At 37.8% G+C, this 25,502-nt stretch overlaps 2 protein-coding genes and 1 long non-coding RNA gene across 3 annotated transcripts; all 3 read left to right on the top strand.

The window, feature by feature from the left end:
• The first annotated feature begins 4,023 nt into the window (after positions 1-4,023).
• On the top strand, positions 4,024-5,165 carry LOC131606112 (7-dehydrocholesterol reductase-like). Its single transcript, XM_058878396.1, has 4 exons — positions 4,024-4,223; positions 4,363-4,475; positions 4,611-4,684; positions 5,103-5,165. Exons 1-4 carry the CDS (start codon positions 4,123-4,125, stop codon positions 5,163-5,165), a joined length of 351 nt encoding a protein of 116 aa, XP_058734379.1. The 5' UTR covers positions 4,024-4,122.
• A 5-nt stretch (positions 5,166-5,170) lies between these two features.
• On the top strand, positions 5,171-5,993 carry LOC131606123 (uncharacterized). Its single transcript, XR_009284737.1, has 2 exons — positions 5,171-5,887; positions 5,927-5,993. It is a non-coding gene; the product is annotated as an uncharacterized LOC131606123 (long non-coding RNA).
• Positions 5,994-9,806: 3,813 nt separating this feature from the next.
• Positions 9,807-10,550, top strand: LOC131606103 (14 kDa proline-rich protein DC2.15-like). Its single transcript, XM_058878386.1, has one exon. The coding sequence runs from the start codon at positions 9,890-9,892 to the stop codon at positions 10,268-10,270; it is 381 nt and encodes a 126-aa protein (XP_058734369.1). The 5' UTR covers positions 9,807-9,889; the 3' UTR covers positions 10,271-10,550.
• Positions 10,551-25,502: the final 14,952 nt, after the last annotated feature.

The raw sequence follows: 25,502 nt of genomic DNA, 5'->3' as shown, positions 1-25,502 counted from the left end.
TTCGTAAGCTCAACTATTATCTTGAAGTCCCTAAAGATCGAAGATCATGTGCAGTGGACCTGCTTGTACATTTATAGGACCAACCCCCAATATGATGTATCTGTGATGGGAAAAATAAAAATAGAAATAAAGAAGAAAAGCTAAGACAGAGAGAGTTAAGAAAAGTATGGATGGTCAATCACAGTTACAAGTTTACTATATGTTACCATTCATATGAATAATGTTTCATATGTTTGTATTTTTCTGGCTAAGTGACAAATGCTTTGCAGCTTTCACATCATCAGCACATGATTTTCAGATATCAGCTGTATTATTAATTAATCACGTTTTAGAACAAAAAGATTTCAAATCAACCGAAACAAATTAAAAAACCATTATTTTAAACTAGATTTAGGGATGGTTTACTTCATACATGACGATTACTTTAGGGTAAAGTTAATTAAGTATGGATAAGGTAGTATGGAGTTGAAAACTTTGATAATTTAATGCATATTCGACAACGGGATTTGAGTTGTAAGAGGCAAATACAGAGTAATAAGAACAAATCTTAAAGCCTCGTGAGTTCATTTTCAATAATAAATGAAAAATGACAAACACAAGCAATGATATCATATTATATATTTTTTATTTCGTATCTCCTTGCTTATTTTATTATATATTAATTATATTTCATCATATTATTGTATTTTTTAATGTTAATAAAAATAGTAAAATAAATTGTAGTATATTAATTATTATTTATTGCATGAATCAGACACATAATAATTTTTTACTGATCAGTTAGATAAAAACTAAACATTTATTCTATAAAATTGATATTTTTCAACATTTAGTGATTACAAATTTGAAACAATTAATAAAATAAATGCTTCTAAGTTGAATAGATCCAAATTTAAATCATGAACGAATCACTTTCTTTATAGTGTTTGAAACAGTCTCAAACGTCCTATAATTCAACTTATTTTGAGTTTGCACAAAATCGATGAAAACTAGAATATATGGAAGATGAAATCAAGAATTATTATTGAAGAGGCTGCACTTTTGTAATTTGATATTCGGAATTTGCAATGATCAATTTATAGGTCAAGTTAGTATTGTTTCACAAGGTTGTGATCTTTGATAAAACAAACCCTTTCAACAACACTTTTACTAAATGTTGTAATATTTTGCCTGCAGCAACACTTGGTTATTTGTATTTTACAACACTTCATGAAGTGTTGCCTATTTACGAATTCAAAATTCAAACTTAAGCAACGACCATAAAAAATAGGAGTAACTACCTTCGCCATATATGGCGGCTTGCCGCCACTAGCCAACCAAAGGTTGGCCGCCAGAGGGTCAACGTATAACGCCGCGAGTAGCCCGGTTGTTTTGACGCGTCGTGCTAAAGTGTCACCTACAATTATGGCTGTTCAAAAAAATCCAAGAACTGAACCGAACCGCCGAGCTGAACCGAACTAAAGTCAAAATAATTGAACCTTTATGTTTGGATAGTGAACCAAATCACTATGCACAAATAGTTCTAGAATCGAACCGTAACTGAAACTGAACCCGAACCAAACCAAAACTGAAAATGAAAAATACTTAAAACAAGTTAAATTTAAAAAAAAAATTGAAAAATTGCTTAACAGTTCAATTTAGAAATAATTGTCTTCTAACAGTTCGGTACGGTTCGGAATTTCGAAATGGCATACCAAATCATTAATTTTGGTTCAGTTTAGTTCTTAGTAAATTGAAACAATTCAGTTCAAGTGAATTTTTACTATGGTTTAATTCGATACGATTCAGTTTTTCTCACGAACCATACCATGAGCAACCCTACCTACAAGCCGCCACAAGCGCCTCTACGCCCACGCCCTCGAACCCGGTCCCATAGTCGGAGTCGGAGTCGGAGTCGGTGTCACCAATGACTATACCAACGAGGGAGTGTGTGGAGGAGACAACTAGCATAAGGCTTGGTACCACCACACTTTTCCTAATGGTACATTATTCTCTTTAGCTCTTTTGTTGAATTAATGAATGTAACTCCTTATAAAAGCTATCAAAGTGAGTGATACTTTCTATGTGAGACTATTTCCCATGCATTAACTATTCATTTGTCCACTTGCATGCTTTCATGTTATTTTGGAACACACCTGTGGACATTTATTGTTATCAATTTATTAGCCTGATATTTTCAATTCAAGCAGATTCAACAAGAGTGGAGGTGTGAAGTAAAACACTAGCTAAACACAACTAGCTGAAGCATGTTTTCGACACCAAGATTGCAAGTAGTCGAAAAGAAACAAATTGAATAATTATCGATAGGGACAGTTGGACGACATGAAGAAGTTGTTTCGATAGAAGCTGTCACAACATTTAAGGACAATTATCGACGTTGGTAGAAGTTTGCAACAGTTCTAAGAACTTAAGACACATGGAAGCAAAACAGAGAGCAAAAGGGCACATAATGGTGTACGTGTCGAATGATGGGGAGTTGACCGTTGTCGATGATTATAAATGTATGTAGTATATAAGTAGTTTTCGTCTTTGTGACAAGGGTTCGTATTTTTCATTTTTATTCTCTATAGAATTCAAACATCCAAGTTACAGAGATACTGGACGTGTGAGAAATGTATGAGTTTTTGCCCCACTTCTAATTTAAGCATTTCCTTCAATATGTCGAATAATGATTGGTAAAATTAAATTTTTCGAGAATCCTACAGGAACGATAGATCGAAAAATTAAATACAAGGTATTAAGTTGTGTAATTTTAGGAACGAATTGTTTAAAAAGACTCCTGAAGGAATCTTGTTAAAAGGCCTTAGTGAGAGTGAATCTTATTTGGAAATTTTTTATGCTCATAGTGGAACATGTGGCACTCATCAAGCATGACACAAGATGAAATGACTTCTATTTTGACATGGGTTGTATTGGCCAACTTTGTTAAAATATTGTATTGAATTTTCCAAAGGTTGCCAAGAGTGTAAGAAACATGCAAGTGTTCAACAAGTTCCTCCAAGTGAGTTGCATTCGATAGTCAAACTTTGGCCATTTATAGTTTGGGTGTTATATTTAATTGGTGAAGTTTGAACTACATCGTCCAAAAGTCTTAGGTACATTTTGGTTGGTATAGATTATTTTACCAAGTGGGTCGAAGTTGTTTCTTTGATCAATGTTGATTAGGAAGTAGTAATTAATTTTATTCTTAATCACATCATTTACAGGTTTGGAATTCCTGAAACTTTAACCACTGATCAAGGTACAATTTTTACTGGTCGAAAGATGGTTGAGTTTTCTTCAGAATCAGGAATCAAAATTTTAACATCTACTCCCTATTAAGCCCAAGAAAATGGTCATGTCTAAGCAGCTAATAAAATTACAATTGGCCTAATTAAGAAGCATGTGGGGCAAAAGATAAGGAATCGGCATAAGAATTTATACCAAGTACTATGGGCTTGTCAAAATTCCCCTCAAGAGGTAACTAATTCCATTCCATTTTGACTAACATTTGGTCATGATGCAGTTTTACCTATCAAAATTTATTTACAATTAACTAGGATTCAAAGACAAGTTGAAATTCCTTTTGGCCATTATTGGAACATGATGTTGGATGAATTAGTTGATTTAGATGAGGAAATATTAGATGCTATAAATATTATAAGGTAAAAAGAACTAATAGCTAAGGCTTAAAATAAGAAAGTTCACTACGCCAAAATGGACTTTAGACAGCGCACCTTAGACAGCGCTTTTATACAAAAGCGCTGCTATAAGTAAAATAAAAAATAAAAAACGGAAACTGTTCACGAAAATGAGGGAAAGCGCTGCTAGAAGAGCAACCTTAGACAGCGCTTTTTAAAAGTGCTGCTAAAAGGGTTGCTTTAGAAAGCACTTTATAAAAGCGCTGGTAAAAGACCACATTAGCCAACGCTTTTAAAAAGCGCTGCCTAAGGCATTTCTAAAAGCGCTGCCACATTTCTAAAAGCGCTGCTAAGTTAGCCAGAGTTTTAGTTTATAAAATATAATAAGTTTATAAAATATAAAAGAAAACTCAGAAAGTGAACATCAACCCTAATTCTCAGACGGCGTAGCTTCTTTCTCTCACTCACAAACAAGTCAAGAACACAGAGAAGCAGATCGAAAATGGCGAAATCGAAGAAGAACGACATCGTTCATTCACCGCTCGTCACCTATGCTTCCATGATTTCTCTCCTCATACTCTGTCCTCCTTTCGTAATTTTACCGTAAGTACTGATTAATTGATCCCTAATTGAATCTCTAATCTTCGATTTTGAATTTGAATCAGATCTAATTTGAAATTGATCGGTTTTGAACACTGACGGTTGCTGATGGATCGGTTTTGAACACTTTTGATTACTTTAGGGTTAACGGTTTTCAAGGTTTTGTTGATTTGTGGCCTAAACCTACTCTTCTCACTTGTGAAATTATCGTTGCTTATGGTGTTTTTGAAGCCGTGCTTCAGCTTATTCTTCCTGGTAAAACTGTTTACAACCCTATTTTTCCCACTGGAAATCATCTTATGTATAAGGTCTGTTTATGTTTGTTTCTCTTTCATCTTCGTCTGATTCTGGCTCCTCTGAAGAGGATTCTTTTGTTCTTTGGTTTTGTAGGGAGAACCTCTGTGTGTATTTTATTCGGAACCCCAGTGGCTAGAGGGGATGCATCTGTTGCATTGTGGGTCAAGGTAACTGAATGTCTTATGTTGTAAAAATGTTTACTTTTTGTATAGTTATTTTCAGTCCATTTTAGTTCCTGAATTTATAAACACGTTAGACAATTTGGTCACTCATTTCTGTCAGGTTTTCCATTTAAGTTTGTCAAATGTTTCCTGTGTGGCACTACATTTTTGGTGTTTAGACGGAAACATTCGACGAACTCAAGTTAATAGAAAGGACCAAAATGTCTAATGTTTGAAGCTGAAGGACTAAAATCGAATGGAAAAAACTTCTGTGACCAAGTAAAACCTAAAAATAACTGATGGTATCAAAAGTATAATCTACCCTTAATTTATCAACTTATAAGGTTTTTTCTTTGTTAAGAAAAAGGGAATTAAAATGCAAGCTCAGCTAATTTTATATTTTTCTGACTTCTGTCTTTTTTAGTGGAGAGGGAAATGGCTGTTGGTATCAGATGTGCAAGGGCCGACTGGCCATTATCAACATTGAGATCATCATCTCCTTGAAATTTAATTCTTACATGGATTTCCCAGTCATTAATTCTTAATTAATTATTAAGTAACCTTTAGGATTCATGTTTCTAACATCTAGTAATATTTGTTTACTTGCCTTTGATTCATGTTCTTTGTTTTTATGTTGAGTTTCTGCTTGAGAACAACACTTTTGATGTGAACTTTCGATTTACCACATGTTTGCATTTTTGTGGCAACATAACTTGTATTGGTAAACGCTTTTGAGCATTGACTTGTGGTTTTAAACTCGATTTTGGTGGATATCAATTCAAATATATGCTGCTGCCCGGAAAGTGTAAACATGTTGCAATTTGCTTTTCGAAACGGATGAAGGCTCACTTACACTTGATAATATGCTAAAATAGGAACCGTGCGCTTAATTTTCGTGTCCAACACTCTTATCAGTTTGTTCTCTTAAGTGCATCATTGTTGATCAATGCTGACCCATTATGCAAATTATGCAGGTTAACCGATGGTTGTAAATTTGTGGTTATAAGCTTTGGTATGAGATTCGAATATTCTTCGGAGGACCTGACGATAGTGAAGCGCTTGCTTACGGTATGAGAATAGTCGAACATCCTGACATTGTGCTAACTGTTGTTAAATTTGTGTCTCCACCCGGAACAACATTATCATTCGACGCTAAGTTAGTCGGTGTTGCATCGGTAGAATATACTATGTTAGGAAGAATGTAAATAGGTTAACAGTTGATTGTATATTATCAAAGAATGTAAATAGGTTAACTGGTGATTGTATGTTATCATTTCATCATTAATTTTTTTACTGAGGTGCTTTTGAATTTTCATTTGTATCATATTTCCAAACAATGATATTATTATTATTATTATTATGATTATGATTATTATTATTGTTATTATTATTATTATTATTATTTTGTATATAAAAACAGCGCTATTTTTAGTAAATTATATAAAAACAATTGTATAGCTTAGATAGCGCTTTACACTAAAAGTGCTGCCTAAAGTAGTTTTTTTTTTTAATTTTTGGTTTACTAAAAGCGCTGCCGTAGGTGGGCCTTTAGCAGCGCTTTTAAACTAAAAGTGCTGGCTTAGGTGGGCCTTTAGCAGCGCTTTTAAACTAAAAGCGCTGGCTTAGGGGGGCCTTTAGCAGCGCTTTCTCTTTAAAAAAAAACGCTGTCTTTACCTACAGCAGCGCTGGAATAGACAGCGCTTTAAAGCGCTGTCTAAAGCAAAAAAAAGCGCTGTCTAAGATCTTGTTTGGCGTAGTGGTTAAGTCGAAAGCCTTTACTGTTGGTGATTACGTTTGGATAGTTAATTTACATATGGATACAAAATATAGGACTTTAGGTAAATGGTCACCAAATTAGGAAGGTGCATTTCAAATTAGCCTGGTGTTTTTGAACAATGCCTATGAAATTGAATAATTGACCCCTAAAGGTCGTATTTTGAGAATAAATGGAATGTACTTAAAAAAGTACAAGCATATGTTGCAAAAAGTTCGACTAGTAGAAGAATAATACATAGAGAAAGAGAATGCTAAAATGGCTTTAAAATTAAAGGATTCCAAAATGGAAAATTGTCATGAATATAGTTAAAAAAAAAAAACAAAAAGTCAAAAAATCTAAAACAGAAAGTTAGCCTAAATTTTTTCAAAACGCTTCTTAGCGAGTCTGATTTTGGTGTCGTTCATGGAATCTTCAAACTTTAGTTTTTGAACTTCCTCATCCAACACGTAAGTAGCCTCACCATATTGAAGACCAATGTTGGCTTTATGAACCATTTTTTCTCCAATATGAGCCAGTCTTAAGGTTTTGCTATCAGATTTCTTTTGTTGCTCTTCTTAGATCTTTCATTGCAGCTCCTCCACCTATTTCATCTAACTTGAAATATATGCAGTGAAAGTTGTCACCTGACCCTTATTCCCTTCATCCTGCGCTTCCAGCTTATTAATTCGACCTTGAGATTGAGTAACTAAGGTCCATTGTTGAGAGATATAGCATCATTATTTGGTTTGAGTATGTTGGCATACTCTTTCTTCATTTTAATGTTCTGAATGGTTTGATCAAGAAATGGCTCAAACTCGAGGATAAAACAAATAATGGAATTAGGTGAATCTGGACTATTGAGCTGTTTCAACATGGTCTTCATATCAGAGACAACAACAGGGTTGTCTTCAATGGTCTGAAACAGATCCAAGTTGAAAACATTCACTTTACGTTGTTGAACTAGCACAACAAAAGAGTTACCATAAGGCTCATTGCCTGAAGTAGTTGAAGATCTTTGAGATTTTCAAATGAAATACCTCAACTGGTCATAAGCATCTTCAAAGCCTCTATAGGGTTCCTCTATTTTATGGACTATAGTTCTTCTCGACTAAGAGAAGTGTTAAAAGTTGTGGATGAAGAGTCTACAATTGCATAATGAGTGATAGTATTTGTAGTTGAGAGAGGATGCCCATTATCTGTTGTCGAGATTGTTGAAGTATGAATAACTTGTGGTTGTTCTTTTTCAACAACAGCAGATTGAGGTTCTCTTTGGCCATGATCTTTTTAGTTTTGACCAACATATGGATCCACTTGTGTTTGAGAAACATTTCGGTCCTCAAACAATTTATCAACATGCTCTAGGCTTTCTGGTGTTCGAATAATGTTACCTGGACCAGTTGACTGAGGGTTAGAGTTATGAACCTCTCTAAACCAGTTGATTGTTATTTAGGATCTTGGGCTTTTGGAAGTGATTGGTGTTTAGAATATTGGCTCTCTGGAGTGAACTATTCTGGAAGATTTCGATCTTCGACCACTTCTTTTGGTTGCTCGACAACTGTTTCCTCGACTGGATTGCCAAGAGTTGGTTCTGGAGACAGAGGTATAACAGAAATAGAAATTTCCTATAAAGAAGAGAGAAGTTAAATGATTTAATAGAATTATGAGATGTAAATCGAAAAGGAGATATATATGAAACCTAAAGTACCATGGAAGTCCTAAAGCCAGGGCTTGAGTCTGCAGTCTATGAACTTCCTTAAGTAGTGGGCTGCCTTTGGCAATTTATTTTCTTACGGGTTAATTGAGGTTCTCCTTCTTCTTCTTCGTATTCTTCTTCATCATCATCAATACTGACAATAAATTCCCTCATTGATTTCTTTGGTGAACTAGTCTCAGGAGCCCGAGGTTTTGTTTTCTTCTTGACTTGTCGAAATTCTAGAGCCTTAACAAAAATATTTTTCTTTTTAGAGTATCGGAACTCTGAGGCTGCAATTTTATCTAGCCAATTACTCCATATTTGGGAGGTGTGGGTCGAGTGAAAACCTCACTTTCATCACTTTCATTAGTGGCCTCGACTTCTTTGTTTTCTTCTTGAACTCTTTGTTCAAACTATAGCATTTAGAATCTTTAGTATAATAAAGAGTTAAATGTGAAGAATGATAAGAGAGTCCGTGAGTAGTTAGGACATGTGTTCCTTCACTATCAAGAACGACTACTAATTTATCTTTCCGTGCCTTCTTTTGAGTGGATGTGGCAGTAGTATAACCACTTCGTCTTTTCGACTCTAGAAAAAGAACAAAGATAAGAAAGGGATAAAAGAAAGACATATTGTGAAAATAAAGAGCAAAGGTTTAGAAGATATATTTGTTTTGTTTCTTTTGGTTGGTCGAATTCTTTACCATCATTGACTGCTTCGACTTCCTTCTTTTTCTACCCTTTTTGAATAAGAGGAAGAGGTGGAATTTTTAACATATTAAATAATATGAACATAAAGGAAGAATTAGTGGATTTTTAAGAGTCCCTTTATTTCACCTTTTAAGCCAATGAATAGGATTCTGACATGTTCAATATCAATATTGAGAGGTCCTCGATAATTATGTGTCTAATACTTAGTCAAAACTACTCATTGAGCAGATTTTTTAAAATCATTTTTTAAGGCCATGAAAGACCCACAAAGGTATATTCTTTAAAAATTTAAAATGATATGATAATTTTCAATCGATAGATTTATTTTTACTAAAACTACGAGTAACAGACTCGAGTACATGTACTTAGGTATCCATAAAATACGGATACATACATAAAGATTAGTGCTCACACAAGTATGGACTCAGATACGAAGATTTTTTCTAACATCAAATATGAGAATGAATGCTATATACCCTAACAGATTCGTACCCATTATCTACCCTAAGCTCAAGACACTTAAGAAGAGTGTCTCAACCCTACCAAGAGCCCAAAGCTTCGTGCATTCCATGTATAAATTAATCTCTTACACATTGTTTTTTATTTTAGTTTCAATTAACTAGTTTTAATTAACTAGTGTCAATTAACTAGTTTTAATTAACTAATCAAAATAATGAAAACTTCATAACAACTTGTTATTATACTTAAGAAATGAATTAATTTAGTTAAAATGACAAGCCACAAATTGCAAATTATATAGCAGATAGTTCCAAATTTGACCATATAGTATACAGTATACTGCATTCCCTAAAATTTAGAGCATATGTCTGCCAGCTAGTGCTCATGACTAAACAAGTTTCCACCCAATGGGCTCACTCAGTTTGTCACATGGGCATCCAAATAAACCAATTATTTAAACCATAAAAATACCAACAAATTCACCAATCTTCCCTATAAAACCCATCTCTTATTCCTCTCAAACATCATCACTCACACACCAACCCAAAGTGATCAAGAGTATTAGTAACCAAAACTCATTTTCCAAGTTCCAAATGGCTTCCAAGGTTGCTATAATCCTTGCCCTCAACATCCTCTTTTTCACAGCTGTAACCTCCAACTATGTTCCATGTCCTCCACCACCCACAAAAGATCACAGTCACTCACATCCAAAGAACCCAACATGTCCTAAAGACACAATTAAGTTTGGTGTGTGTGCTGATGTATTAGGTTTGATTAATGTTGAACTTGGTAAGCCACCAAAGACACCATGCTGTTCTCTCATTGATGGTCTTGCTAATCTTGAAGCTGCTGTCTGTCTTTGCACTGCTCTTAAGGCTAATGTCTTAGGCATTAACCTTAACCTTCCCATTAATCTGAGCTTGATACTTAATTACTGTGGAAAGGGAGTTCCAAAGAAGTTCGTTTGCGCTTAATTAATAAACACTGCTACTTAATATGGCTGTGTTGTATCACTATATTCGTTATTCTTCATATGGTGTGTGAATTTGTTTTTGCCAATGAACACTTCGTTCATACATGATTTATTTGTTGTTATTACTATATAATTATTGTTGTGAATCTGTGATGGTTGGAAATTGAAGAAACTTTGTCTTCTTTTTCAACTTCACTAGTGATTAGTCTTTTGTATTCCATGTAAGTGAAACTTCTTGTATTGATAAAATTCTTATTTAAGATTGGGGTGTTTTGACCTAAGATGTTCTTCGTTTGCTTATTAAAAAACTAACTTTAGGTTAAACTGAAAAAGAAATAATTGCCAATAGTTTAAAAAAAAAAAAACTACATGTGAACCAAGAGATTTAACAACTTTTAAAGTTCTAGTAAGAAAATAACATATATAAAATTTTACTTTTTTATATATGTAAAATTTTGTTAAAGTTAATATAGAATACTTCATTCTGAAATCAAAATTCGCAAGGATTCAAGCTGATCTGAATCCAAACTTTAAAAAAAAAAAAATTAAAGTCTTACAGCTACTATTTACAATATTAATAGAGGCATGAAATGTTGATAGGGATGTGCATGATCAAAGTTCAAATTAAATTGAACCATATATACTATTTGACTTGGATCTTAAAATCATTTTATTAAATTTGGTTTATTTTTTAAAAATTAGTTTTTGTGTGAATCGGTTTAATTCTAAATCGGTTTTTCATAAATATCAGTTTTAAACCGGTTTCTCTCAAAACCAGTTTAAAAAAACAGTATTAAACCGGTTTCTCTTAAAACCAGTTTTTTTATTTAAAAAAAACAATTTTATATATGGTTTTATTTTCTTTAAATAGTCTTTTTATTTTAACTAGTGCTAACACTAATTTATTAATGCAAACAAAATAACGCAGAAAAACAAACACATCAATACTGGTAAAACAAAAGCCTATGATGATGACCTGGTTTCTCTTAAAACCAACTATATCATTTTTTTAAAAAATTTCTTTACCCACTTCCCTATGGGGTCATCCCCAGCAAAAACCCCACTTTACCCCTGCTTTGGAAATGCATTTCCGAAGTATTTTTTTTTAAAAAAATTTCTCAGACTTCGGAAGTGCATCTCCGAAAACACCAAATAGGGGGTGTTTTCGGAGATGAACTTCCGAAAACACCTTTTTTCAGATTTTGGAGGGTTTCGGAAATGCACTTCTGAATTATGCAGAAACTATGTTTTTTTTTTATGTTTTTGGAAACTCTCTCGTATTTTTAATTAAAGGAAGACGACAAATAAAATAAGCGACATATAAACAGAAAATACTAATATGATAAAAATAGTAATATATACAAGCCGATCCGATCCAAATCCAAATAATAATAGTGTACGAAAGATACAATCCGAAAACAAAAAAAAAAAATAAACCCGACCACTACTGGGTATGCCTAACCCTCTCTTCCTGGGACCTCCTCTGCCGCCTGTATGTCGCCGCACGGCCCGCATCAGTGACGATCATCTCCATCACGGCGACTGCCTCTGGACCGCCCTGATGAACGACACCTCGATCCAACGCGTCCCGCCCAAGCATCTCTATCCGCTGGCAGATCGGCAGGAGATCAATGGCGTGGTCATCCTTGTTAGAACAAGATTTGTTCTTATCAATTATCTTAGTTTTGATGATAACAATAATATGAATTTTGCTTAAGATAATATGGTACTCTAATCCAATGCAATTTCCCTTTCAGGAAATATATAAAGAGTACGCATAATTCAGCGCTCAGAAGTTGTGTCTCAAATGGTTCAGCATGCAACATCAGAACATGGTCTGGCAAGACATCAGAAGATGGTCGAAGCAGAATCAGAACATGGGTCTATGGAAGCATCAGAAGAACATGAGATCAGAAGCACTGAAGATCAGAAGATGGTATCATGCAACAGAAGCACTTCAAGATCAGAAGATCAGAAGATGCTATGCACCAAGCTGTTTTGACTCTGATGATATTCAAACGTCGTATTCACAAACATCAGATCAGAAGGAAGTACAGGTGGCAGACTACGCTGACTGACAAAAGGAACGTTAAAGCTACTAAAGGCAACGTCAGTAGACACAGCGTGAACAAGGCTCGAGGTAGTTGACAAAAGCGTATAACATTAAATGCAATGCTGTACGGAACACGCAAAGCATTAAATGCACTCAACGGTCATCTTCTCAACGCCTATAAATATGACAGTTGTGATTATCGCTTTTAAGAAGCATTTGTAAACTCTTAGAATTGATTACATTAAGTTGTAAGGAACTAGAGTGATCGTGTTGATCAGAATACTCTAGGAAGTCTTAGGAGTGAACTAAGCAGATTGTAACTAGAGTGATCGTGTTGATCAGTAGACTCTAGAAAAGTCTTAGAGGGTATCTAAGCAGTTGTTCCTGGAGTGATCAGTGTGTGATCAGAAGACTCTGGAAGACTTAGTTGCGGACTAAGTGGAAAACCATTGTAATCCGTGCGATTAGTGGATTAAATCCTCAGGTTGAGGTAAATCATCTCTGCGGGGGTGGACTGGAGTAGCTTCGTTAACAGCGAACCAGGATAAAAATAATTGTGCAATTTATTTTTATCGTCCAAGATTTAAAGAAACACTTATCCAATCCCCCCCCCTTTCTAAGTGTTTTTCTATCCTTCAATTGGCATCAGAGCGCCGGTTCTAAGGTGCAAGCACTTAACCGTGTTTAGAAAAGATTCAGGAAGAGAAAAACGCTTCAGTAAAAGATGGTTGATGAAAGTGAAAAGTCTACACCTACACCTGCATCTACATCTGGCTCTGCTGAGCAATACAACGGTAACAATGGTTATACTAGACCACCGGTATTTGATGGTGAAAACTTTGAATACTGGAAAGATAAACTGGAAAGTTACTTTCTGGGTCTAGATGGTGATCTATGGGATCTTCTGATGGATGGTTACAAACATCCTGTAAATGCCAGAGGCGTAAAGCTGACAAGGCAAGAAATGGATGATGATCAGAAAAAGCTTTTCAGGAATCATCATAAATGCAGAACTGTTTTGCTGAATGCTATCTCTCATGCTGAGTATGAGAAGATATCTAACAGGGAAACGGCCTATGACATATATGAGTCCTTGAAAATGACTCATGAAGGAAACGCTCAAGTCAAGGAGACAAAAGCTCTTGCCTTAATCCAGAAGTATGAAGCCTTCAAGATGGAGGATGATGAAGACATTGAAAAGATGTTTTCGAGATTTCAAACTCTGACTGCTGGATTGAGAGTTCTTGACAAAGGATACACCAAGGCTGATCATGTGAAGAAGATCATCAGAAGCTTACCCAGAAGATGGGGTCCTATGGTGACTGCATTCAAGATTGCAAAGAATCTGAATGAAGTTTCTCTGGAAGAGCTTATCAGTGCCTTGAGAAGTCATGAAATAGAGCTGGACGCAAATGAGCCTCAAAAGAAAGGTAAGTCTATTGCATTAAAATCCAATATCAAGAAATGCACTAACGCTTTTCAGGCTAGAGAAGAAGATCCTGAAGAATCAGAATCTGAAGAAGAAGATGAACTGTCCTTAATCTCCAGAAGGCTAAATCAACTCTGGAAGACCAAGCAAAGGAAGTTCAGAGGCTTCAGAAGTTCAAAGAAATTTGAACGTGGAGAATCTTCTGATGACAGAAGATTTGACAAGAAGAAGGTCATGTGCTATGAATGCAATGAGCCTGGACACTACAAGAATGAATGTCCAAATCTTCAGAAGGAAAGTCCCAAGAAAAAGTTTCATAAGAAGAAAGGTCTTATGGCAACCTGGGATGAGTCAGAAGATGATTCAGAAGATGAGCAGGCTAACTGTGCGCTGATGGCGACAGAAGATGATGGATCAGAATCTACATCAGAATCAGATTCTGAAGAGGTATTTTCTGAACTTACTAGAGATGAGTTAGTTTCCGGATTAACTGAACTTCTGGAATCCAAGTCTCGGATTTGTATTAAATACAAAAAGCTGAAAAAGCTATTTGAATTTGAAACAAAGAGGCTTGAGTTGGAAAATTCTGAATTGAAAGATAAACTTTTAAAATTATCCAATGATGTTGGATCTCCTTCTAATTCAGAAAAATCCACTCCTAGTCTAAACCATATTCTGAAAGAATATGATTTAAGTTTCAGGAAGTTCTTATCTAGAAGTATTGGCAGAAGTCAGCTAGCTTCTATGATATATGCCGTATCTGGAAACAAAAGAGTTGGCATTGGTTATGAGGGTGAAACCCCATACAAACTTGAACCTGTTGATGAAATGAAACTCACATACAAGCCATTGTATGATCAGTTCAAGTATGGCCACTCTCATGATATTAGGCACACTTCACATGCACAAAGTTTTCACATAACACACACCAAGAAGCATGTGACACAACCTAGGAAATATCATGAAACTCATATTAAAAATTATCATGCTGTTCCTCCTATTGCTTACAATGTTAAACCCAAGTTCAATCAGAACTTAAGAAAATCTAACAAGAAAGGACCCAAGAAAATGTGGGTACCTAAGGATAAGATTATTCCTATTGCAGATATCCTTGGCTGCAAGAAGGACAAAGCACAACATGTCATGGTACCTGGACTCTGGATGCTCGCGACACATGACAGGAAGAAGGTCTATGTTCCAAGACCTGGTGCTTAAGTCTGGAGGAGAAGTCAAGTTCGGAGGAGATCAGAAGGGCAAGATAATTGGCTCTGGAACTATAAAGTCTGGTAACTCTCCTTCCATTTCTAATGTACTTCTTGTAGAAGGATTAACACATAACCTCTTATCTATCAGTCAATTAAGTGACAATGGTTATGATATAATCTTTAATCAAGAGTCTTGCAAGGCTGTAAATCAGAAGGATGGCTCAATCCTATTTACAGGCAAGAGGAAGAACAACATTTATAAGACAGATCTGCAAGATCTTATGAGTCAGAAGGTGACTTGTCTTATGTCTGTTTCTGAAGAGCAGTGGGTCTGGCACAGGAGATTAGGTCATGCTAGTTTGAGAAAGATCTCTCAGATTAACAAACTGAATCTTGTCAGAGGACTCCCTAATCTGAAATTCAAATCAGATGCTCTTTGTGAAGCATGTCAGAAGGGCAAGTTCTCCAAACCTGCATTCAAGTCTAAGAATGTTGTTTCTACCTCAAGGCCATTAGAACTCTTGCACATTGATCTGTTTGGCCCAGTCAAAACAGCATCTGTCAGAGGAAAGAAATATGGATTAGTCATCGTAGATGATTATAGCCGCTGGACATGGGTAAAATTCTTGAAACACAAGGATGAGACTCATTCAGTGTTCTTTGATTTCTGCATTCAGATTCAATCTGAAAAAGAGTGTAAAATCATAAAGGTCAGAAGTGATCATGGTGGTGAATTTGAGAACAGATCCTTTGAAGAATTCTTCAAAGAAAATGGTATTGCCCATGATTTCTCTTGTCCTAGAACTCCACAGCAAAATGGGGTTGTAGAACGAAAGAATAGGACTCTGCAAGAAATGGCCAGAACCATGATCAATGAAACCAATATGGCTAAGCATTTCTGGGCAGAAGCAATAAACACTGCATGCTATATTCAGAATAGAATCTCTATCAGACCTATTCTTAATAAGACTCCCTATGAATTGTGGAAGAATAGAAAGCCCAACATTTCATACTTCCATCCTTTTGGATGTGTATGCTTTATTCTGAACACTAAAGATTATCTTGGTAAGTTTGATTCCAAAGCACAGAAATGTTTCCTTCTTGGATATTCTGAACGCTCAAAAGGCTACAGAGTATACAATACTGAAACATTGATTGTAGAAGAATCAATCAATATCAGGTTTGATGATAAGCTTGGTTCTGAAAGACCAAAGCAGTTTGATAATTTTGCAGATTGTGATATTGATATATCAGAAGTTGTTGAGCCAAGAAGCAACGCATCAGAAGCAGAGCTTCTCAGAAGCAAAGAATCTGAAGATCAAGTATCAGCTTCTCTGGAGGATCTAAGCATTTCTGAAGAACCATCTGTCAGAAGATCATCCAGACTCATCTCTGGTCATTCAGAAGATGTCATTCTTGGAAAGAAGGATGATCCAATCAGAACAAGAGCATTCCTTAAGAACAATGCAGATTGTCAATTAGGTCTTGTATCTTTAATCGAGCCAACTTCTGTTGATCATGCTCTAGAAGATCCAGACTGGATAATTGCTATGCAAGAAGAACTGAATCAGTTTACAAGGAATGATGTTTGGGATCTTGTTCCTAGACCAGACGGATTCAATATAATCGGCACAAATTGGGTCTTCAGAAACAAGCTCAGAATGAAAAGATGAGAAATTCTTACGTTTGAGTATCCTTTGAAATGAATTTTTTTTTAAGAAGTTCTGATAGAAATCAATTAGAAATTGTGATTCAGTTATTACTAACGTTTCAGTGTCTAAGTTGATTCAGAATCTCTATAAAAGCAAAACAGCTGTAACTGGCTATTCAGATGGTAAACACGTGTTCACTATTCCTGGACAAGCGTGCGTGCAGTTGAGGGGACGTCTACTTAGGTAACTGTGCAAATCACGTCTTTTGTCATTATTATCTCTCCTCATGTCACGTAACATTAAATGCTTTTCATCATTTACTCTCTTTCAGTTTTCTTTTTATACTCTTCAAACGTTTCTTTTCCCTCTCATATTTCTCTCTCTCTGCATTCGGTTTATTTTTCGTCTCTCTCTCTCTTTTCATATCATAAACCCTAGCAGTTTCCAACATCTGAAAATTCATCATGAATCCATCGTCAAGCTCTGGGAATCAAGACAATGATAGGAAACAGAAGAGAAAGGCATCTGCTGAACCAGAAACCAAACCTAAAAGAGTTAGGATCTCCTATGACCCTCTCAAAGTGTATCAACCCCTTGACGGTTCCCCTCAATCAACCCCCACTTCAAAGACCTCCACCACCTCTTCCTCCTCATTCATCCTCTTAGAACCACCTTCTTCACCATCTGATATCTCCTCTCCTTCAACCCTTCCATCCGATATTTCTTCACCTCTCTCACACCCTTTTCCCACCAGAACACCTAATCCCTATAGTGTTGTTCGTCCAGACTTCAGATTCACCATAATCCCTCCAACCCCTTCTACTCAATCCTCTCTGGAGCGTTTACATTCTGATGTAAACGGCTGGTTGGAGATCCTGGGTGCTGCCTACCTTAACCATCTGGATATGTATGCTATGAGCAACCTTTGGGATACCTTTCTTCAGGACTTTCTGGTGAAGGCTACTGACATTAAGAGAAGGATCTTGTCTGAAGCTCCTGGTCCTCGTGGTCGTCAGTTGGAAGTGGGTGAAAGCAGCCACCACTGTCTCATTAGGAACAGAAGCGTTCTTGAAGAGAAGATACCTGCAGATGAGTTGGAAGAAGAAAATCTCTGCAGAGATATCGTGGTGTGGAAACCCCGGTCTTCTGTGCTCTGGTTTCCTGTGCTGACTGGAGATTTTCAGTGGCTGTTCAACTGGTTCAGAATGAACCCTTCTGAAAAAGCACCTCTCATGGTCTTTCCAGTAGTGGTTTATCGTGCTGAAGTTGCTGGTCCTACTCCTCCAACAAACCTAGCAGCTATTCTTCAAGCATTGGAAGATGGAACTTCTGAGCTGCCTGAACCAGAATATGCCAAGGCTCCTTCTGAGTCAGACTCAGATGAGGAAATGGAAGATGCAGAAGCTGAAGATCTTCCAGAAGATCACCCTGCTGAGATTGCTGTCCCTCTGGGCAGAAATACTGGTGCTTTTTCTTCTGGTGAAACCTCAGCTCTGATGGAGACCTTGGAAACTCTTCATCAGAATCAAGCTATGCTGGCTTCTCGTTTGGACGCGCAAGAAGCAGCCAATGCTGAGTTTCGTTCCTTCATGACAAGGCAAGCTACAAGCACTGACGGGATTCATGATGTTCTGGCACGGATTTTACGTAGGCTAGGATCTTAGTCTTTTGGTCTTTGTAGTTTCCTCTCCTTGTTGCATCTGTTTTCCTGCATTCCTTTCTTGTAATCCTTGTTTAATTATCAATGAAAAGTTTCTTTGATATACATTCCAGTGATTTTATTTGTCGTTTTATGCATCTGAATTTTTTTAAATATTCTTTTTGATGTTATGACAAAAAGGGGGAGAAGATAAATGATAAATGATTTGATTAAATCTATCAGTTGCTGGGTAAGGCTCCCACACATTCACTAACAAGAACTGCAAGTTCTACATGGTTTAAGTGTTTTGCAGGTACAGAGAAGTGAATCTTCAGAAGAAAACACTAGAAGCAATACCATAAGAAGCGTTATTCTGTAAAAGGAATAAGCTCTTGGAAACTGAAGCAAGCTGAGTGCTGTCAAGCTTCAGAGATCAGAAGCAAGAAAGAAGAATGAATCAGAAGCACTGATAATAGAATTTGAATATCATTGTCTATCCTGTTCTGACAAAATTCTATTTGCTCTGATACATATAATGTTATGGCTCTGATACATTATTTGCTCTGATACACGTTTTTAGCCTAAATGCTCTGATACATTTGGCTCTGATACATATCATGTATTTGAATATACATTTTATGTTCTAACTCGTTCATGCTGACTTTTGTCGTTTAGTTTTTGTTCTGTAACATTTCAGGATGTAGAGATGCTCTGATGATGCTCTGGTACATTCAACAATGTTCTGATACAAATCTAGCATGAAGTGATGTTGGTAGACATTCAAAAGTTCTGAAGCTATCCGAGGGAAGCAGAAATCAGAAGCTGTGAATGTTCTGAAGATCAAAGAAATTCAAGTTCTGAAGCTGTCCTGAATGGAAGCAGAAGTCAGAAGCTGTGAATGTTCTGAAGATCAAAGAAATTCAAGTTCTGAAGCTGTCCACGATGGAAGCAGGAATCAGAAGCTGTGAGTGTTCTAAGGATCTAAAGAAATTCAAGTTCTGAAGCTGTCCAATGGAAGCAGAAGTCAGAAGCTATGAATTCTCTGAAGGCAGAAGCTTATATGATCGTCTCTACCGAAATAATCAGGGAAGTCTTTTATTAAAGTTCTTCGAGTATTTATTTCAGGGGGAGATTATTTATCTCAGGGGGAGATTGTTAATCTCAGGGGGAGACATATTCATATGCTTATGCTATAGCTGTGTAATTTGTCTTTTGCCGTCTACTCTTTCTGATCGCAAATTCATATCATTTATATATGTTTTTGTCATCATCAAAAAGGGGGAGATTGTTAGAACAAGATTTGTTCTTATCAATTATCTTAGTTTTGATGATAACAATAATATGAATTTTGCTTAAGATAATATGGTACTCTAATCCAATGCAATTTCCCTTTCAGGAAATATATAAAGAGTACGCATAATTCAGCGCTCAGAAGTTGTGTCTCAAATGGTTCAGCATGCAACATCAGAACATGGTCTGGCAAGACATCAGAAGATGGTCGAAGCAGAATCAGAACATGGGTCTATGGAAGCATCAGAAGAACATGAGATCAGAAGCACTGAAGATCAGAAGATGGTATCATGCAACAGAAGCACTTCAAGATCAGAAGATCAGAAGATGCTATGCACCAAGCTGTTTTGACTCTGATGATATTCAAACGTCGTATTCACAAACATCAGATCAGAAGGAAGTACAGGTGGCAGACTACGCTGACTGACAAAAGGAACGTTAAAGCTACTAAAGGCAACGTCAGTAGACACAGCGTGAACAAGGCTCGAGGTAGTTGACAAAAGCGTATAACATTAAATGCAATGCTGTACGGAACACGCAAAGCATTAAATGCACTCAACGGTCATCTTCTCAACGCCTATAAATATGAAGTTCTGATGAGAAGCAAGGTTAACGATCCTGAACAATATAATTCAAATTAACTTGCTGAAACTCTGTTCAAATCCAAAGCTCAGAATCTTCATCTTCATCAAAGCTCACTACATTGCTTTTGTAATATCTTAGTGAGATTAAGCTTAAACGCTAAGAGAAATATCACAGTTGTGATTATCGCTTTTAAGAAGCATTTGTAAACTCTTAGAATTGATTACATTAAGTTGTAAGGAACTAGAGTGATCGTGTTGATCAGAATACTCTAGGAAGTCTTAGGAGTGAACTAAGCAGATTGTAACTAGAGTGATCGTGTTGATCAGTAGACTCTAGAAAAGTCTTAGAGGGTATCTAAGCAGTTGTTCCTGGAGTGATCAGTGTGTGATCAGAAGACTCTGGAAGACTTAGTTGCGGACTAAGTGGAAAACCATTGTAATCCGTGCGATTAGTGGATTAAATCCTCAGGTTGAGGTAAATCATCTCTGCGGGGGTGGACTGGAGTAGCTTCGTTAACAGCGAACCAGGATAAAAATAATTGTGCAATTTATTTTTATCGTCCAAGATTTAAAGAAACACTTATTCAATCCCCCCCCCCCTTTCTAAGTGTTTTTCTATCCTTCAATCCTCGGCCTGCTGGTTCTCCAGGATCTCCTCGTATGCTGGCCTAGGAGCGCCGGGAGCGTCGGGTGTCAGCAGAGGATGTGACACCGGTTGAACCATGTGACGTACCCCTCCACACTGTGCCAGTCCTGGGTGACCCGAATGCGACGATACTCCTCTGGTACCACATGATGCTCCCAATCCTCAAATATGGCAGTGAGTTGCACTCTGGTCACTGTGTCGGGAGCAGCCTCAAAAGGTGACCTAGGTATCATCTGCACAAATCCGAACTGCCGCATGCACCGCTCAGGGAGATACCGGACCATGATGCTGGTCCCGCATGCCAACCAGCCAGAATATAAAGATATGCCGTCAAAGGGGACAACCTGAGTGTAGTCACTGAATGGCCTCCAGGTGACGTCATCGTGCATCGTGCGGTCCAGGTACCCACGGTATGGTCCCACCGCATTGTTCCCCCTCTAGAGAACGTATCCGGCGGCCCTGGGCATGGCGTCAACGTACTCAGGATCAATGTGAAAGCCGTGGATCTGGGAGAAGTAAGAGATGATCCAGCTTTGAAACACAAACACGATAATGTAACGTACCGTAAGTAAATACGAAACATAAATTAATACGAAACATAAGTAAATACGAAACACAAATACGAAACATAAATAAATACGAAACAATTAAAATGAAACGTACCGTGAGTAGTGTGCAGGATCCAGTCAACTGCCTCGTCCTCTAGTTGGAGGCCTCATTCAGCTTCTGGTATAGGTATGCCAGAGTAGCTGCCCCCCAGTTCCACTGGTGAACAGTGGTCAAGTCCATGAAGTAGCGGAGGTAGGTCACAACGACGTACCTCGCACTCTTGTCCACAAAGATCGTAGCGCCTACCACATGCATGTACCAGCACCAGAGAGCGCAGCCACGGTGATAATGTGTAAATATGTCGTCACCCGCATCCTCGGCATCGGCCGCCGCGTCCAGGTGGAGCTCGAAATAGCGGCTCAGTGTGGTGAACCAGATATGAGGCCCAGATGTCGTGATGCACTCATAGTCAGCAGCTTCGGGCTCCATACCCAAATAGAGCGCCATCCACTCACTGGCTTCGACCCTCTAGATCCGGGAGTGGGTCAACAGCGCCCCCCTGATCGGCAGGTGGAGAAGACACTGCACATCATGCAAGGTGATCGTCATCTCCCCAACTAGCAAGTGGAAAGAAGACGTCTCCTTGTGCCACCGCTCCACAAAGGCCCCCTGCATGCCGTGGCTGATGGTGGAATACCCCGTCATGCAGAGCCCACTAAGCCCTGAACCTCTCACAGCGTCGTTAAACCACTCGGCAGTCGGTTTAAACAGACTGAAAACCTTCCGGGCGTTGTTCACCATTTTCAACGGCTCTCTCTCCTGTTACAAAAAAAACAAATAAAAAAGTATGTTAAATAGACCGTTAAGAAAATATTGAATAAACGTCTAAATTATAAACGATTAAATAATGTAGTCGGGCAAATTATAAAAAATACCTCTCCCTCCCAGATACGCCGAGTGACGTGCTTGCGGTAGGTAAGCAGCACAGAAGTGTCACTGGGCCCTCCCGGGTAGCCCTCCTCCTGCTCATCCTCCTCCCCGAGTGGAGGGTCAACATCTGGTACCTCCTCCGCCTCGTGGTATGACACTGCCACCTCCTCCTCCTCCTCCTCCTCCTCCTCTCGCTGGCGGGAAGAAGATACCCGAGCCAGACGACTCCTCGATCCAGATGTAGAGGTACCCTCGTCCATCTCCACGGGAACTCGCACACGTCGTCCCCGGTCCTGCCCCCGTCAGTGTGTCGACGCCAGCTGCGCCGCCGCCTGCTCGCGTCTATCCGACGCAGTCTGTGTCTCTCTACCCTGTCTGATGCGTGCTTGGTTGCCTGGCATGTTCCTGAAAATAATTAAAATCGATTAATATGCAAGACAACATAAAGAACTAAAAAAATTGTACTTCTGATACAATTCGGAAGTTCATTTCCGAAACTAGGAATGGAGGTTTTCGGAAATGAACTTCCGAAACACCCCTGCGAGGAAGTTTTCTCCAACTTCCATGGCAGACCCCCAAAACAAACTTCAAAACAACTTTTATTCAATCTAAACAACCTAAATAGCAGTACCAACCTAATCTAATACAGTTTTTGCAATTTCTAAACACCCTAATAGAGATTTTAATAATGGATCTAAAAATTGAAAAAATTGAAAAACTTACCAATTGAAGAGATTGGGATGATTTAGGTTGAGTTTGGGAAGCTTTTGGAATGTCCAAATGATTGATACACACTTGCTTTTGCAGAAATTTTTGAAGAGAGAAAGTTTGAAGTAGATTTAGGGTATAGTGAATGGGGGAGGTGGGTTGTTTTGCTAAATTTGCAAAACGCGCAGTATTTCGGAAGTTCATTTCCGAAATGGTGTTTTCGGAAATGCATTTCCGAAATAAGACAAATTTTGAAAAAAAAAACGCTTTCGGAGATGCATCTCCGAAAACACCTTTTTCTTGCATTTCGGAGATGCATTTTCGAAGTAAGGGGTATTTTGGGTTTTTCACCAGAGGTGACTTAGAAGGTTCGGAGGTGGGCAAAGAATTTTTTTTTTGCTTCAACTAGCTTTGAAATTTTTATGCTTACTGTGATGAACACACTGCACGGTTCATTCAACATTTTTTTTTTTGTAATCAAGAAATATATTAATAAGGATCAAAAGGATCCGAGCATGATTACAAGATGAGGGCCTAGGAACTAACCCAAAATACAAGAAGATTACTCACTAAATAGAACCTAAGATAAGTATAGCAAAGGGTTTTTGCTAAACTCATAAAAGTTACAATTAGAATGATTAATTTTCCCTATAAAAGACCACCTCCATAGCAAAGCTTTGCAATCCCAAACGATGTCTCTATAGTTCCATCCACCATTTTTGAAAATAATATTATTCCTACAAAGCCAAATGCTCCAAACAATTGCCAACCAAATGCTTCCCGCCTTCCCGCTCTTAATTTTCAACTTAAGACAAGCTACTCTCCACCTACAAAAGCTTTCTTGGAAGTCATGGCATATATGGAAATTCAACCCCAACCAATCGGACAAATCCTTCCACCCGTCCACTGTTTTACAACAAAGCAAAAACAAATGGTTCGACGATTCAGTAGCATCCTCACAAAAAACACAAGCAAGGCTACAGGAAGGAGGAATTATTCCTCTAAGAAAAAGAGAATCCTTAGAAGGAATTCTATTAAGAAGGCATCTCCACCCAAAAGCTCTAACTTTAAGAGGTACTTCCACTTTCCAAATAGACGAGAAAGAAGAATCAAAACGATTAGACGGACCGAAGCAAACATACCTCTCGCATAAAGCCGAATAACAAAATGCAACCTAGAACCTACCGTCCGGGGACGGCTTCCAACGGACTGTGTCTTCAGAACTGCCAGTCGGGCAGCGCTGACACAAAAACAGATTCAGCCGCGCGACTTCTGGGTGAGTAGCAGAATCAGCTGGCAGCATCACACCTAAATCGCTCCAATGCCAACAATCGTCTCTCCAACCTCCCATGCTAGCAACGGATACCTCCTGTAAAGTAGAAGCATTGAAAGAAACGGGAAAACGGTCCTTGAGAGGTCCTTCGTCATTCCAATGGGAATGCCAAAAGGATGTAGAGTAACCATTTCCCAAACTAAAAAAACAGTGTTTAGCAAAGAAATCTTCCGGGAATTTTTTTTCCAAAGCACAAATGTCCGACCATCACACGGAGCTAGACTTCCTATTAATCATTCTTCCTCCGTTACCAATCATTTGAATTCTAATATCGACATATCTAGCCTTCAACATGCGAACCCATAAAGAATTGGATTCTTCAAGGATTCTCCACTTCCATTTCAATAAAAGGGCCAAATTAAATTCTTCCATTCTTCGCAAGCCAAGACCTCCTTTTTCTACCGGTAAACATACGTTACTCCAACCAACCCAATGAGTTTTCCTCCTTTCCTCCGATCCACCCCATAAGAAATTGCTTTGAATTTTGTTGATTTCCTTAATGATCTTCACCGGAGCTTTATAGAAAGATAATGTGAAAATAGCAATACTACTAAGCACCGATTTGATAAGAGTGATTCTTCCACCGAAAGAAACCCACCTATTTTTCCAATTAGATAATCTCCTCCTCATCTTATCTACCAAAGGTTTCCAAAATGTCACCCTTCTAGGATTAATACCTACCATAATGCCAAGAAAGTTGAACTCCTTAGCTTCCAACTTACAACCAAGAAAGGATTTAGCCACTTCCAAAAAGCGAAGATTAATGTTGTAACCTATAAGCTTGCTCTTGTGAAAATTAATCCCAAGACCCGAAACTAACTCAAACCCCCTCAAAACCGCCTTAATAGCCCAAAGATGGTTCCAACTCCCATCACCTATAAGAAGAGTGTCATCCGCAAATTGAAGGACGTCAACAAAACATCTACCCTTCACATTGCACCCCGCAAAATCTCCATTTTCTACCGCCTTATTAATCAAAAGTTTGAGCCCTTCCGCCACTATAACAAAAAGAAAAGGAGAAATCGGGTCACCTTGGCGTAATCCTCTATGCACCCCAAATTCACAAGTGGGACTCCCATTAACCAACACCGACATCTTACTAGTAAAGATTAACGCCTCCATCCACCTCATCCACACATCCCCGAATCCCATTTTTCTCAACATGAATCTAAGAAAATTCCAACTCACTTTATCGTAGGCCTTCTCAAAATCCAC

This window comes from Vicia villosa, linkage group LG1 (genome assembly GCF_029867415.1).
Source record: "Vicia villosa cultivar HV-30 ecotype Madison, WI linkage group LG1, Vvil1.0, whole genome shotgun sequence".
Lineage (NCBI taxonomy): Eukaryota > Viridiplantae > Streptophyta > Magnoliopsida > Fabales > Fabaceae > Vicia > Vicia villosa.
The sequence above is the reverse complement of the archived record's forward strand: the minus strand, read 5'-3'. Positions and strand labels throughout refer to the sequence as shown.

Bases quoted from the DNA above. Each gene is read 5' to 3' on its own strand.
- LOC131606112 (XM_058878396.1), top strand. From the start codon at position 4,123: ATGGCGAAATCGAAGAAGAACGACATCGTTCATTCACCGCTCGTCACC. The intron at 4,224-4,362 runs GTAAGTACTGAT...TGATTACTTTAG, and splicing joins CCTCCTTTCGTAATTTTACC to GGTTAACGGTTTTCAAGGTT. The intron at 4,685-5,102 runs GTAACTGAATGT...TGTCTTTTTTAG, and splicing joins CTGTTGCATTGTGGGTCAAG to TGGAGAGGGAAATGGCTGTT.
- LOC131606103 (XM_058878386.1), top strand. From the start codon at position 9,890: ATGGCTTCCAAGGTTGCTATAATCCTTGCCCTCAACATCCTCTTTTTC.